Below are 16,009 nucleotides of genomic sequence, written 5' to 3'. Positions count from 1 at the left end.
ACCTCCCAAAGGTGTAAGAAGTTTAACTGGCGCCAATATCTCGGAATGCCTGTCTTATCAATTAAGCTGTTCGAATCTTCGAAGAGTGTGGAACCATTTCTGCGATTATGAAATTTATAGCTGCGATTAGATACGGACACGCTTGAGACACATACAATTAGTCAATCCCAGGAATGTTTATTTGGTTTTCTGCGACCAGGAATGCGTTAAGGTGGTATTATGACTACCATTACACATTTATTTATCTGCCTATCTATCAGATAGGCGTTCCCCTTATCAGGCCTTTGTTTATGTATTAAGGTTTCTATAAACTCGATAAAGTTTCTCGTTCCTGGGAATGTCGGCGTCGGCGTGGGCGGAGGCGCAGGGAGGTGTATATGGAATGCCAAGCCGCAAAACTTGAAAAAATTCCACCTTTTAAATCACTTGGACAACAAATATTTATTAAGCAAACACTTGGATTAAGCCTCAAAATCTGTCGGTAACCAAACATTATTAACATAAAACCAATAATAATAATAGACACGACATAATTGATTTGTTCATAAATCTCGCGCCTCGCAGGAATCCTCGTGTGCGTTCCAGCATTGGTTGGTGCAATCCCCTATCTGCCAGTAACAGAAAACTGAGCAGCCGCCGAACGGTCGACAGTCGGACGGACTGTCCAGTTGGCAGTCGGCATCACTGCTAAGAGATTGTCGCAGCTGATTTGAGGCAACGCTTTACGTTGGCGAGCTGCCCACTTCAAAAGCGTGCGACGTGACAGCGCCATTGTTTACAAACAAAAAGCGGGGGACAGCGGGTGGCGGGCGGCGAGGGTGCAAACGGATACCAGTAGCGATACCGCCCATATACAGCGCCTGGTGGGCCTCCTGTGGCCCGCAGGTACCCAGCCGTGGGTGTGGGGCCAAAAACGCTTTTCGAAGACGGATTCCGTGATTAGCCCACTGTGGTGGTGTCCGAGCGATCCAACTGAGCCGCGGACGTTGCACAACCTCTCGCATTGCATTTCGTAAATCGCCGGGTGGGGAGGGGAGAGCAGTACCAGGTAGAGAGTGTGCCTCTCGCTTATCACATTTTTCTGTTTGCTTCGATTTCTAAATGGAAAAATAGTCGAAATAGCAGCCGGCAGGCCGATAAGCCCCTCAGTCGATCCCGCCTAAGCCATTATTCCAGCTGCCTCACACGACGTGGGAGAGATCGCTCTGGGAAGGTGGCCGGGACGCGGGCAGCTTGTACATGTCGACGTCGTCATCGTCCTCATCCCCGTCACGGGAGTCCCGGGAGTCATGGGAATGGTCGGACGCGTTGGAATCTTCCGCCTCCGAGTCCCGGCTGTGAAGGTCGTCCAAAGGAGTGCTGGTGGTCATCGAGGTGGCGTTTGCTCCCAGGAAGTGCACCTTGGCCGAGGCGCCGGCGTTCTTGTCCGCCATTAGCTGGTGGTGGTGGTGGTGCAGGTGGTGGCTAAAACCGAGCGCTGACTGCCTTGTGCGGTGTCGTCGGCGAAGCAGGTCACCCACGTATACAGCCGTTATGGTGGCATAAGCGACGCCCAGCAGGGCACCGGCCAAAACGTCGCTCCAGTGGTGCCAATAGTCGGCTACCCGGCTGAGAGACACGCATAGCGCTGCCATCAGAAGCACAAATTGCAGCAGGTGGCGAAGCACTCGCACTCCGCCCCGGCCGCGCCATGCCCCGTCCACATACAGAGCAAGCAGGAACATCGAGTAGAAGCTGAGGCTGCTATGGGCGCTGGGGAAGCTGACGTGTAACTCCCGGATCTGGAGAGCGGAGAGGTCGCGGTTGGAGCAGTGGAACTGCTCTACGTACAGGTCTACGTTGTGGGCGTCCGCGCAGCTGCTGCCGTCGTCCAGGCGCGGCTGGCAGGCGTGGAAGAAGTGGGGTCGCAGCCGCCCTACTGCATGCTTCGCCAGCTCCGTGGTCAGGTAGGTGGCGATGAAGCCGAAGCTAAAGGTGGCCTCGGCACGCCACAGGTTGCGCAGGTAAAGCCGGGTGCGGAATCGCTTGCAAATGCGCATGATCTCCGCCACGGCTAGGAAGAGCATCGGCAGCAGGAGCATCATCAGCAGCAGCATCGGAACCGTGATGGTGCACTCCCGGTACGGGTATCGGATGCTCAGGTCCGAGCAGAAGAATCCGCGCTTGAAGGTGTTCATTTTGGGCTTTCTGCTATCAGGCGGGTTCAGTCACTTGCCCCGTAGGGCCCCGTTTCCGACTCGGCGGATATCAGTCTAGTTTTACGCCCCGTTCTCGCCCATTCACATTTTGTTATTTTCGGCTGTGTTCACAAATTGCGCACTTACTCGTTCGTCGAGATTTTGATAAAGGCACATTCCGCTCTGTATGGGTCTGCGCACCTTGGGCTTTTTTTCGCTTGCGACTAGGTAAATATTCCCGGGGCAAGGATGTTTTCTAGCCGACCGGCTCGACCCTTGCAAAATTTCGGAAACCCTGAGCGACTTGCCAGTCGCGAGCCGAACCACGAACGAACCGCTACGATCGCACTCCGTTCGATGTCTATGAGCCGCTCTGGTCCGCGCTGACGTTTTGTTTGAATCGCGACGAATGTGACTCGTTCGCTGGTGACGGTGTCTGTGACTTCGACGGGGACTGCACTTCGTCGATCGGAACGATTACCAGTAGTGCGCTATAGCAGCAAGATACTGCAGGCTTTTGCCTCTTAGCCGGTGGTTGTGTTGGTGGTTCCACTGCTATGGTCTACGGTCTACGGTCTTCAGATCGAATCTAAACAGACACAACAACTAAAAAGAGCTGGGTCTCAGCTCTGAAGGTTCCCAGTACTGTGTAAATTTCGCATTGATATTTTATTTCAATGGTGCTTGTACTCCTTATCACGAACGCGCTCTTCTTAGCTCGGTCGAACGTACACTCGGAAAAAGTTCAAGTCTTCTTATCTAATACATTTTTTTTTTTAATTTGACCATTCAAGAGCTAGTATTTACCATTTGAAATGTGCTCAACGCATAGCAAACTTTTGGGCAAAATATATAACTCTCAATATCTTCCTACAATCTTCCCGAATGAGACACATTTGATGTAACAAATTCGTCATGATATTTCTTATATTTATTATATTTTATTATTTAACAACAAATTATTAAATATACTTTCTAGACATAATTTATTTGTATACCCTTGCAATGGGTATTATAATGTTTGTCAAAAGTGCGCAACGCAGTAAGGAAGACATCAGGAGATCAGGATCACCTCGGTTGGGATCGATCGGGACCGGTCGGTAAAACTTTAGTGGTATTTTTAAAAACTTTTTTTAGCTAGAAGGAGGTGCTTTTACAGGGCTTTATATTTAATTTTAGGCAAACTGATGTACAACATTTCGTAACTATATCCTGTCGACTATATCCTATAGCTGTCATCTAACCGATAACAATCGGAAATGACGCAACATCAAATATATAATGTAAGAAGTTAATACAGTGAGGTACATTTAAAAAATTTGTTTTTATTTTTGAAAATTGATTGAGTATCTAATATATCTAATATCTAATAATTTAAAATGCTACTTAACCGCAAGGGTATATAAACTTCGGCTCCGCCCATCCTTTCTTGTTAATATTGCACTACACTATTACAATTGCAGGCTACTTTGATTAATTAATTAATCATAAAAAAGTTGAACCGGTATGGTATTAACTTAAGCCCATGCCAGTTGAAATATTTTGGGTATTTGCGTAGGAGCTGGAGCGGATATATCTTTGACGACTAGACGGGGTTCATTTAGTATGTATATACTACAAAACTAAAACTGAATCTAAAATAAAGATCACTATAGGATCAAAAAAATGCATATTTAAATCCACCTGCGGAAAATACTTGGAAAACTCTTTAGCGAAAGCATATGTCTTTCATGTAAAAGTCAATTGACTTCGCAACATAAATCAATTTACGTGTAAGTACAGTGAACATCCTTTCGGCGCACCCCCTTTGTTTGGCGGGAATCGCACGAACGTTGCTAATAATGAAACTATTGAATTGTTTCAAGGTTTGCTTTGCTCAGTTTGTTTAGGCTTGTTTGCTTGCGAGTTGGCATTTGCGCATAATGAAAGAGTGGCTTTCGAGTCCCTCGAAATGCATTTGCCAGGCGGACGAGATGGATGCAGAGGGGCGGGCGACGACGGAGGGGGACAGAGGACGGAGGAGCTCCACCAAACGCCTGCGGTCGCCTTTGGAGTAGGTCATTGCAACGTGACTCAAGACGGTTTCTGTTTTGTGGCATTTGCGTTGATGTAGGTCGTTGCTCGGTCCCCAGCCTCATGTGGCAGTCTCTGTGGCGATGGAGGCGACTGCCACACTGGGCGGACTCCGATCTGGAGTCCGAGCTGAAGTCGGACCTGGGCCGCAGTGCATAAAGTGGAGTTAGTTTATGGCCACTTTGTATTTGCACTTCGAATCTGGCTTCTTTATGGAAACTTCAAACTGCTCGATTTACATTGAAATTGCTTTGCCAGCAACTATTTGCTGTTAATTTATGCTAATTTCGGAGTTGTACTGCAAGGAAATTGCTCTAAATTGGCTGGACAATGGAAAATGCACCAGGGGTATGAAAACAGCGGTCTAATCTATCCCCAATAGGTGTTGTAAGGTAATGTTCAACTTCAAAATTGCAAGAAAATGTACAAAGGGATAGACACTTGAGAACAAAATATGGTTTAAGTCACTTTGTTTACGATCTATATTGGGATGTAGTTATTGGTGTTGCAATATGGGTTGGTCTTTGTACCAGCTTTGTGTCAATCACAGTTAACTGAGAACAGTAACCGATACGCCCCTAAAGCGACCATCTCGGTGCAAAATCGTATCAAAAACGACCGCAGCACGCGTCAAAAACGGGTATTCATGATCGCCATCGAGTGATCATTATCGTCATAACTACCATGTGGGAAGGCTGCTCGTAAGGTTTCTGGTTTTATTTGTCGGTGGCTTTACTAACTTCCAGTACAAATTTATTATTGGCATAATTCATTAAATACGCGGATCCAGCGGATGCCCATGGATTGCACAACCGCATTCATTTGCATACAGGCACCCATTTATACGCCTTGTACCTCTACGCCCCGGTCCCCGGACAGAAGTGGTCGAAAATGTCTGACTCGGCAAGTCTCTGGATTTGCGAACCTAAGAAGCACTTCCTGTGCAGACGAACCGTCAAAATGCTGAGACAAAAGATTTCGAAGTGTTTCACTTGTTACTTTGCTTTTGCTGATCTTGATTCCCCATTTCCCGGTCCCAGTCCCCTGCCAGAGGCAGGCTGATAAGGCAAGGTGTATACCCCAATAAACCAGGTGGGGCGTGGGGCTGATATCGCTTCCGACGAGATAGCGACTCGGTTGCAATTGCGACGCAGTATGCAAAGGAGGAGCTACTGGCGATCCGATTCGGTGACGATCCCAGTTCCAAAGTTTGTAAAGTGCCCCTGGCGTAGTAGTTGGCATTGACAGTGACTAGCGGGGGTATGTGTTTGCGTTGCAGCTATATTCCGTTGCCAACATTATTCAATGGGGACACTCTCTGAACTCCCTGGGGGGAGTGGGGTGCGCGCATTTAGCCACAATCAGGTGCATAGAATGGGGGGCGTGAGTGAGTGGATCCCTCTGGCTTTAGATAACTGGGCTGGTGGCAGGGTTAACAACCAGAGCCGGCCATTTACGAGGGGATTAGTGCAAAGCCCCAAGGTCTTTGGACCTATCAACGATGCGAGCAATTAAACTCTGATCGACTTGAATTGATTTTAATTTCCTGCACGTGCAATGTACCCAAACCCATAAAGCTTTAAACACCAACTTAGTTCCCAAAAGAGGACCTACGAAAACTCAAGTACTCGCAGCCTTGCAGTTATCATATTGGTCAAGTTTTAAGAAATTAAGCCATACCCTTACCCGGGAAAATTTAAAGTCACTGCCTGTTTTTCTTGCGTTTCTACAAAATCGTAAACATATTTAAAAAAATCAATCTTCACGCAAAACAAATATATCCATTGCTATGGTTAAATGTGCAAAGTGTGTTGAAATACAAATATTTGAAACTAGTTGTTTGGAATTACCTTTCTAAATGCAATACCTACTACTGGAAGGTATTATTATACCCTTGCAGAGGGTATTATAATTTTGGTCAAAAGTGTGCAACGCAGTGAAGGAGACATCTCCGACCCTATAAAGTATATATATTCTTGATCAGGATCACCTCCTGAGTCGATATAAGCATGTCCGTCTGTCCGTCTGTCCGTCTGTCTGTCTGTCTGTCTGTCCGTCTGTCTGTCTGTCCGTCTGTCTGTCTGTTTCTACGCAAACTAGTCTCTCAGTTTTAAAGCTATCGAGTTGAAACTTTGCACACACCCTTCTTTCCTTTGCAGGTAGTACATAAGTCGGAACGGCCGGGATCGGTCGACTATATCCTATAGCTGCCATATAACTGATTGATCGGAAATGGCATAACTTCGTTGTTTTTCAAGTTAGAAGGTTGGGACTTTCTATGGATTCTTATTTGGTCCAACTTATACGATCTGCCAAATTTCATAAAGATCGGTCGACTATATCCTATAGCTGCCATATAACTGATTGATCGGAAATGGCATAACTTCGTTGTTTTTCAAGTTAGAAGGATGGGATTTTCAATGTATGCTTCTTTGGTCAAAATAATTCGATATGCCAAATTTCATAAGGATCGGCCGACTATATACGATCCGCTGTATATCTAATAATATAGATGCGTGGCGCCACCTATCGGACTGCGACTGAACTGCAAGGGTATATAAACTTCGGCTCCGCCCGAAGTTAGCTTTCCTTTCTTGTTTTTAATTTAAATAATTAAAATGACTTATTTTAAATATGACTTAGAAACTAGACTCGAAAAAAAATTTAATAACTTGTCATACCCTTCATGGGGGACCATCAGAATTCCGTTTCTTTTTATAATTTTAATGATTAAATAATTGGATAATAAACGCACACATTTCACACCAATTTGATGGACCCTCGATTTCCCAGAATAATGACTGAATTATAGCCGAAACTAGATGTTAATTTTGCCAGTTAACGAGCCACATCGCATCCCACTTTGACCCGCTCCAGCCCTGGCTGCTAGCCATTTCAATTAGCAGCGCAATAAAAATAAACTGCGGAAAGAGTCCCCAGCAAACCAGTTTGAGTGGATCTCATCCGATCTCCCCAGAACCCACCGAGGGACAGAGCTTTAAGCTCAAGAAGACGTCACTATGGTGCCCGCAAGTGGAACCCCGAGGAATGCAATTTAGGAGCTGCGCCGTCACCAACGCGGTGCTGGAACAGGTGCGCTCTCCCCTGCTCTCCGATCGCAGCCGCCTTAAAGTATTTGGATGAGTCACTGAATGAGAAATCCCTAAAAGTGAAAATTCCCAACGATGACTGCAGCCGAAGATGCGCTTGAAACCAGCAATTAAGCAGCCGCAAGCCGAATTATCACACATGAGTGCTGCCCACAGGGGCTGCCTCTTTTGTGGCGTTCCACTCGCTGCCCGCCGCAAAATTATGCACACGCACCCCAGAAAGCGCAGAAAGTGCACTCTGAATCGAAAGGCGAGAACCTCAGGCGAGAAACCAGTTTTCATCTTCGGGGCACCGACTCTCTTCTGGGAAAGCCTTATCTGGGTTGGACTTTTGGTAAGTGTTTTCTCCTGGCTTATGAGCAATCCGTGAAACCAGTTGCTCAACATGTTGTCCGTTCGCGGAGGTGGGAGTACTCTCCACATGTTTATTTTTTCTTTTTGAAATATGAGCTTCTCGGGCGTTTGCATTTCTGGTAACTGCAACGGGAGAGGTTCTGGCTCCCGTTTCCCAACGCACCTCGAAGCTTAACGGCTTTTGTTTATCAATTGCCTAGGGTTTCTCGGATTGTGGGCACAATAAAAATTGCTTTTTGTAATTAATCAAAAAAATCAAACATTCAACAAAAGCATACGGTTCGGGGGCGGGAGGAAGTGTGGAAGCTCCGACGTAGCCACGGCAACAAAAATAACAAGACATGGCTGCTAAGGGGCAGTGGGGAACGTAGCTGGGAAGAGCACGCACCCGGTTGTGACTGGCGGGCCGCAAAGCGATGCGAAGAAAGAGAACGGCAGCTGAGAGAGAGCGGGCCCAGTCCGAAATCACGGCCAGGTTGGGCGACTCACCGCCAGCCTCGCTGCGCTAGTGAAGCGCAGATTGGCAGTCACGTCGAGTCTTCGTTGGTGGCACTACTGTTTCGCGGAAGCTGAATCCGGCATGTCCAAGTACACGAAGCTGGCCCGCGGGTTTTGCGACCTGCTGATCTGGGCGGCCCTTAGCGGGGCCAGCCTGCTGTTGCACAAGTTGGTGCGCCCCTTCCGGCGGGGTTTCTTCTGCGGGGACGAGTCCCTGGGCTATCCCATGCGGGAGAGCACCATTGGCCATGAGCTGGTCATCGGGTTAGTTTTGGGAGTGCCCACCGCCGTGATAGCCGTGGTCGAGCTCTTCAAGCAGCTTCCGGGCAGCCGTCCGACCCAGCGCTTGGGTCAGTTGTACAGACAGGCGCTCTGCTACCTATATGGCTTGGCCATGTGCACCTTTGCCACGATGCTCTCGAAGCTCTGCATTGGGCGGCTCCGGCCGCACTTCTTTGCCGTGTGCCAGCCCATGTTGCCGGACGGAAGTGGCTGCCAGGACGCCCAGAACGCGGGCCGCTACATCGACGCCTTCACGTGCAGCAACGCCAACATGTCGGACTTCGCCTTTAAGCAGCTCAACCAGTCCTTCCCCAGCGGTCACGCCAGCTTGATGATGTACGCCATGCTCTACCTGGCAATCTACTTGCAAGTGGCGCTCAGCACAAGAGTCTCCAAGCTTCTAAAGCACTTGTTGCAGTTCCTTTTCGTCATGTTTGGCTGGTACGTCTCCCTGACCCGGATCACTGACTACTATCACCACTGGAGCGACGTTTTGGCGGGAGCGGTGCTGGGGGTGGTTTTCGCATGGCTCACGGCGGTGTATGTGACCGATCTGTTCGCCAACAGGCGTTGGGCCAAGAACGGATACTCGGCCAACACCCTGCGGAAGCCACAGGTGTCGCCCAAGAGCTCCTCCAAATCCCAGGCTGCAGGATCCTCTGCTGCGGGCGCCCCGGTAACGGCCCAGGGGGTGCCTCCCGCCCTACCCGCGTACACGTTCGGAACGCTGCCATACTTGGCGGCGCACCCCGCGCAGGCGCAGGCGCAGTACGCTCAAACGTATCACAACTACGGCTATGTGCCCTGAGCAAAATAAAGATTAGCGAAATTAAGCTTGGAGAACCTCATGTAGACACTGGAACAAAGATTTGCACAAATTCCTGTTTTTGTTTATATTCTAGCGAAATAAATATATGTATTATCACAAAAGTTATCACAGAGAGATTAATGACGTGCCTAAAACTTGCGAAAAAATGACTGAGAAGAAAGCGATACATCGATTGGCAGCAGCTCCGTAGATCATATTTCGGATATTTTCGAAAGTTGTAACACTTAAAAACTTCGGCGCAGAACTTATAGCATGCCAGTCATGAGTGGACATTGGACTTTCCGCGATATGAAACATCTCCACTTCAATGTAGTAGTCCATGAGTATTTATTATTCATTACTTTTACTTTCACAAAATCTTCAGATACATGTTAGTTGTATCTCTTTAAAAAAATATTTCATATATAAAGTGAATACTACCAGTCATTCAGCCACTGCCAATTCTTGAGGATAGGCAAGTCTTACCTGCAAATAGAAAGAAAAAAATCTTGGGTTAGAAGGTTTTGTCGACACATTCCGAAGAACTTGCGAAATAGTTATTATTACAGACAGCCTTTGATTTAAGCCCCAAATAGGTTGCAAACATTTACAGTTAGGGTGCCTTTCCGCAGACAGAAAGAACAAGTTGGGCGGACCACTTCTTTTGTGGAATCCAGCTTTAGAAAACAGGAATAAATTATCGAGACCTTTGCATATTTGAGTAACCGATGATGGCTAAGACCTGCGTCTAGATCAGATGGAAAAGCCAAACAAAGGTTCGAAAAACAAGTTTGAGTAGCAACGCTCAATGCGACCTGGTCAATGGATATGCAAATTAGTACTGACCGTGGGGAGAGGGAACCCGACTCCACTAGCCCACAGGTTAGTGTCAAAATGTGCGGCAATCCGAATACGCGTTTGCTCTCCCGGCTAGTCATCGACTTTCTCATCCTCCTGGGGATCTTTGGCGTTGCCCTGGTGCTGCTGCCTCAAAAGCTTCCCACTACCCAGCGGGGCTTCCACTGCAGTGACCTGAGTCTTCAGTACCCCTATCACCAACCTTGGTTGACCAAGGTCCATCTCACCATTGCAGTGGTGGTCCTTCCCGCCTCCTTCATCCTCGTGGTCGAAATGGTCAGAGCCGCCTTTGTGCCGGAATCGACAGAGCTGAAGCAGCGCTTCGTCTTCGTGGGTGCGCGAATTCCTAGCTTCATCAGCGAGTGTTACAAAACAGTGGGAGTATATTTATTCGGCCTGGGTCTAGCCCTACTTACGATCCGTGTGACCAAGCACTCCACTGGTCGACTGCGACCCTATTTCTTCGACGTCTGCCAACCCACGTGGGGCGAGGAGGGCGACGGAAAGTGCGTCGGGGCGGCCGGGGGCAACTCCACTTCCTACGTTGAGGAATTTGACTGCACGGATTTCGCGACTCCCGCTGATCTAGTATCTATTGTGCGCCACTCCTTTCCTAGCGGATTCGTGACCACCACCGTCTATGCCATGGCTTTTCTCATATTCTACGCCCAAGCCCGGATGTTTGCTCCCTGGATGCGGTTTCTCCGCGCCACTCTACAGTTGGCTTGCGGATCCCTGGCTCTGGGCGTCTGCTGGGAGCGCATATCAACCTACCAGAACCATTTGACAGATGTGGCGGCGGGAGCTGCTCTCGGCGGGCTACTAGCCTTCTACAGTGCCGTCGTGGTGGCTGGTCTCTTTACTGAGGTGCGAGTGAAGCGGCGCCAGTGGCCCAGGAACGAACAGATCTACGGCTATGCAGGGTACTATAATAGAGCTACATATGGATACTGAATAAATGTACCTTACATTTGCAAAAATAAATTATTTAAGCCAATGCATTTTCGTCATTTTATCTTTGGACTATCACAGTAGATGTCAATAACAATATCTAAGTAAATAAGGAGATGCAATGGAAGACGACCAGCGTTCGGTTTTGTCCTCGTTATCACATATTACTCAAGTACCATTGCTTGTTTATTTAAACATAACATTTGTCATAGAATTAAAGTGAAAATATTGATATATGGTACATAAGTTCGCCTACACCAAGTTGAATATTCTGCTTCCTTATATTAAATTCCTATCCAGCATGATGACCTCTTGTACTAACTTGTCCTAACTTGTACTCACTAGTACAAAAGGTACAAATTTGTAGTAACTACAAATGTAACGTATAATTTTTCATGCATTTTCGAAAAATATGTAAAAAATCTTTCTCCTACGCCGTTTATGCTTTTGTGTGGTGTAAAAATACTACTTATATTAAAGAATAATTTTAAAATTTGTATAATCTCTGCAAGCAAAAAAAAAGTCGGTAGTAGTTTCTCTCACGATCCGAAGATAGGAGAGCTTTTAAATTCAGTTAGCCGATAACATCACCCTACTTCGATTAGCGCGGGCACAAACCACCAGTTACGATCTCCTTCACGTGAATGGGTACAGAACATCGGATAAACAGTATTATTAATTAATTTCAGTTTCTAAACTTAATTTATTAAATTTTTTAGAACAAATGCCAAAAAAAAGTCCAACTATTCTATGATTCAGGAGCCAGAATCCCTACGAATTCAGCCTCGATTATCCCAAGGAATTCTGACCTCAACCTGCAAAATCCGCTTACCAATTCTGTTTTTATTACCGGGTTCCCTTTAGAAACTCCTATTTAGGGCTGATTCAAAGCGGACCAAAACCGCCTGGTTCGGTCGTCAGTGCCTTGCCTCTGGTGCGCTCCGATTACCCAAAGGAGCGCCCTGACCACCGTCCACTTGCCTCCCGTACTCTGGCTCTCTTCCCGGTCAGATCTTTCTCCCGATCGCTCATTGTCTCTCCGACTAATGATTTATACGAGAACCACTCCATCGACTTATTTACATCGGTAGCCAGCCGTGACTGGTGTTTGTTTTGCCGTTCAGTCACGATCGGAAAGTGGCGCCTAAAAGTTACGTCTCGGAATCAAACGGGTTGTGAGGACGGTGACAGGTGGTTTGGCCCAGAGCTACTCGGAGTAGGGTGATGATATCGGCTAGCAGTGCCCTTTGGTTAAGAAACTGTCGCCAAACCAAATTTTTATTGACCTTTAAGGAGGTGTTCGTGCCGATTGTGTCGAATGTTGAAACGTGTTGATATACGGCCGTAATATGGTAGTTAAGGTTCACATAAAAGTGAGTTTTTGACTAGCTTCTTTTTGACTCTAGGGCTAGTTATGTTGGAAACGAGTTATGTTCTGTTGCAAATCCGTGAGATTATTCGCTTTATTTTAAAAATTGTATCAAATAATCACCCAAAAGAATAAGCGCCACTTGCTGAAGCACAAAGTTCAAATACTCAGTGATCGCGGAGGCAGATGCCGAGGGTAAGGGGAGGAATCGGGGAGGAGTCACAGAGACTGGCCGCCTTAATTCAATCAAATGTCGCTTATTCATTCAATTAAAGGTCGTGCCATTTGACGTCCACTATGAATAAGTCTGTGAATAGGAATACGAACATGAGTGCGAGCGAACAAGAAGGCCAAGACTGAGGCGGGTGAGGAGCCTGCTTTGAATGCTTTCCATTTTCCGTGTCCCATTTTTTGAGTTTTTATTTAATTGACAGTTAAACTTTGCGCCAGAAGGCACCACGGCAGACCCCGTCCGGGGAAGTGGTACAGATCGGAGACCGCGAGTAGCAAGTTCACAATGAGGTCCATTCTTGGGCGGAAGATTGGCGGATGCTCGAGTGTGGCGCTCACCCAAGCAGAGCTGCCTCTACGCGGTCTCCGATAATGCAAATCTCACAGAGGCGCTCCCTTTCGACGGCTCGCTGCCCTAGAACAATAGGCGATTACTCAGTGAGTAACCCGTGAGTCACCGTAGCAGCATATATCTTAACCCGGCGGATTATCAATGTAAACGTCTTATCAATGCATTGAAAACAGCTCGCTTATCCCATAAAATCGTCCCTAAAATTGTCGCAGTAATCTAAAATCGCTGACTCGCTCTGATTTGGCACTAAAGTATGCCCTCTAGCTTTCGGGACTATCTTTCAATCTCTAGTTTATCTTATCAAAGTGATCTTGAGGTTGTTTGAACAGCTGCACTGCGAGAAAGTCTCTGGATCATATCAGCTGCCCCCCTTTTGCTAATGACAATTTACGAGTTTTCTATATCGTTAAATCTAATAATGGTTCTGCTTTTTCTTTCAGTGACAGTTTCTTGTCTAATCTAAACAATAAGTGCAGAATACGAAACCGCGACAGTAGTAAGCTTTCTGGATAATAACAAGCGTCTCAGAATAGATAATAAAACTTGCTCTGACGCGGGAAAATAGCGGGCTTGAGAAGAAGGGGTTGTTCCAAGCGGCGAGCGGAGAGCACAGAGAGGATCCTTCTCGGCGGAAAAAGAAAACACCAAAAGAGTCTGCCCCATCAAATGAGCGTTGAATTAAAAGAACGTTACCCGAACAACGCCATTTCAGTCAGTCACTGACAACGAACCCGAAACAATCGACCGCGACGGGTAAACGACAAAACGAAAAGCTAATTACCAGCAGGCATAAAGGCCATTTGGAATATTAACTAATTAAAGCCGAAGCGACCCATCCACGAAATGCGCTCCGCAAACGAAGATCAATCTGTAGCCGTCCCTATGCCCGCCCCGGCCTCGACCCGCTCCGCAACTTCGGCAGACCGCCAGCGGGCCGCGAACCATCGTCTGACCCAGAGGCTACTTCTGGAGCTGCTAGTCATAGTTGTTCTCGTTATCCCCATCTGCGTGTACGAGTTCGCAGTGGATCCGGTGCGACGCGGCTTTTTCTGCGACGACGAGAGCATCGCCTATCCCTTCAGGGACAACACCATCACCCCGGTGATGCTCGGCCTGATCGTTGGCCTGCTGCCACTACTCGTCTTCATCTTGGTGGAGTACGTTTCCCATCTGCGAGCCGGCCAGATTGCGGAAACGCAAGTTCTGCTGCACTGGCGGGTCTCTACTTGGTATGTGGAGCTGGGACGCCAAGGCGTCTACTTCGTCTTCGGGCTTCTGCTGACCTTTGACGCCACCGAGGTGGGAAAGTACACAATTGGACGCCTGCGGCCACACTTTCTGGCTGTGTGCCAGCCGCAGCTCACTGATGGCAGTCTATGTTCGGATCCGGCCAACTTGCACCGCTACGTGGAGAACTATGAGTGCGCCGGCGAGGGTTTCTCCGTCGAGGACGTGCGTCAGTCGCGCCTTAGCTTTCCCAGCGGACACTCCAGCTTGGTGTTCTATGCCATGGTGTACGTAGCCCTCTACCTGCAAATGAAAATTACCTGGAGAAGATCGAAACTTGGCCGTCATTTCGTGCAGTTCTTGCTTATCATGCTGGCTTGGTACACAGCTCTCAGCCGTGTGATGGACAACTGGCACCACTGGTCCGACGTCCTCTGCGGATCTCTCCTGGGCGTAGCCGGTGCCTTGATCACTGTTCGTTTCATTGTGAGGATGTTTGATACGCCATTTGGGCGAATGGAAGGCCTTATCGGTGGGGGGCTGCGGAGGGAGAACACAGCGGCCACCCTGCAGGAGGAGGTGTGTCCCAGCACCCCACCTCCCTACTCGGCGGACAGCAACTACAATGAAGATGAATATCGCACGAAAGTGTAGGTGGCCATTGTAAAATCAAAACGCTCCAAAGCTAGCAATAAAGATTATATCCGCGAGTCTGGCAGTCTGACTTGATCCTTACTTTCTTCATCTCGTTTTAGAGCATTAGACTTAGAGATCACCCACTTCATTTGTATAGTTCCCATATATCTGTATTTGAAATTAATTGTGTAAGCTGTCTGAATAGAGATGGCTATTCAGCTTTAATTTTAGTTTGTCCATTTAATAATTTATTAATTAATAAAGAACGCCAAAGAATTGCACATGTTTTTGAGTTTTCATTTGTTTATGTTGTGTATTTCGGAATTTAAATTTCAGTCCTACATACAAGTCATGCCTCACCCAGATTCCCAAGCTAAAATTGTTCATACACCTTATTTTCATACCGTTTTTTACCTGACTACCTTGGCTAGGGATATCGGTCGAAAACTTAATAAGTACTGAATCATCAAGGGGCCAGTTCGATAGAACACACAGGCAAAAATTAAGGTAATAGTTTAATTTTTTGTTATATAAATATAAAAAATATTTTGTATTATTTATTTTTTTTAAATTAATGTTCAATTAAAATCATAAACAGAGTATTGGACTACATTTGAGTCATAACATTTTACATTCATTTTGCCATACTTACAGTTGCGAAAAAAAAAATAGCACCACTACATCACACTTCGATTGGGCTTTAAAAAAAATAGTAATAATGTTACCAATTTATTCAAATAAAATTTTTTTATGTAGAATGATATTCTTACTAAACAAAAAAAGAGTTATAGTTACTCAAATTCTTGTTTTAATATTTTTTTTTAATATTTTACTAAAAAAGATCGCAAAAGAAACGAAAATAAAAATAGCACCACTTTCCATCTCTAAAGAATTCACAAAGAAATGGTAACATTTCAGCGACTTAAAGCACGTGTTTTACAAATTTGTCTTCAATTTAATTATTTCAATTAAAAAGAAAAATTCAAATGGGTCGTGGAAAACACTGCACGGATGAAAAGCGTGACCTGATCAAAAAGTTGATCAAGGATGGAAAATCCTTTCGAGAAGTGGGTCGACTTGTTG

The 16,009-nt window shown here is 46.6% G+C and overlaps 5 protein-coding genes across 6 annotated transcripts in view; 3 read left to right on the top strand and 2 right to left on the bottom strand.

Annotated features, from left to right (window-relative positions):
* Positions 1-15,000, top strand: part of LOC6493846 (putative phosphatidate phosphatase) — a 54,623-nt gene extending 39,623 nt beyond the window's left edge. Inside the window, exons 1-2 of one of the 2 annotated variants that reach the window (XM_032454144.2) lie at positions 12,251-12,484; positions 13,504-15,000. In XM_032454144.2, coding sequence (XP_032310035.1) covers positions 13,907-14,944 — 1,038 coding nt within the window. In that variant the 5' untranslated portion in view covers positions 12,251-12,484; positions 13,504-13,906 and the 3' untranslated portion in view covers positions 14,945-15,000. Of the gene's footprint in view, positions 1-12,250; positions 12,485-13,503 lie in introns of those variants that run through there. The other variant, XM_001958510.4, reaches the window with a different exon arrangement.
* On the bottom strand, positions 423-2,779 carry LOC6506104 (putative phosphatidate phosphatase). The gene has a single exon (XM_001958507.4). It carries the CDS (start codon positions 2,175-2,177, stop codon positions 1,182-1,184), a length of 996 nt encoding a protein of 331 aa, XP_001958543.1. The 5' UTR covers positions 2,178-2,779; the 3' UTR covers positions 423-1,181.
* LOC6493844 (putative phosphatidate phosphatase) lies at positions 7,956-9,428 on the top strand. Its single transcript, XM_001958508.4, has one exon. It carries the CDS (start codon positions 8,295-8,297, stop codon positions 9,300-9,302), a length of 1,008 nt encoding a protein of 335 aa, XP_001958544.1. The 5' UTR covers positions 7,956-8,294; the 3' UTR covers positions 9,303-9,428.
* The window catches only part of LOC6506099, a 152,394-nt gene continuing 145,955 nt past the window's right edge, over positions 9,571-16,009 (bottom strand). The window contains exon 5 of the mRNA XM_044714740.1: positions 9,571-9,788. Within this exon, the coding sequence (XP_044570675.1) occupies positions 9,751-9,788 (38 nt within the window). The 3' untranslated portion in view covers positions 9,571-9,750. The remainder of the gene's footprint in view (positions 9,789-16,009) is intronic.
* LOC6493845 (putative phosphatidate phosphatase) lies at positions 9,728-11,133 on the top strand. Its single transcript, XM_001958509.4, has one exon. It carries the CDS (start codon positions 10,125-10,127, stop codon positions 11,112-11,114), a length of 990 nt encoding a protein of 329 aa, XP_001958545.2. The 5' UTR covers positions 9,728-10,124; the 3' UTR covers positions 11,115-11,133.

This window comes from Drosophila ananassae, chromosome 2R (genome assembly GCF_017639315.1).
Source record: "Drosophila ananassae strain 14024-0371.13 chromosome 2R, ASM1763931v2, whole genome shotgun sequence".
In the NCBI taxonomy this organism is placed as follows: domain Eukaryota; kingdom Metazoa; phylum Arthropoda; class Insecta; order Diptera; family Drosophilidae; genus Drosophila; species Drosophila ananassae.
The sequence above is the reverse complement of the archived record's forward strand: the minus strand, read 5'-3'. Positions and strand labels throughout refer to the sequence as shown.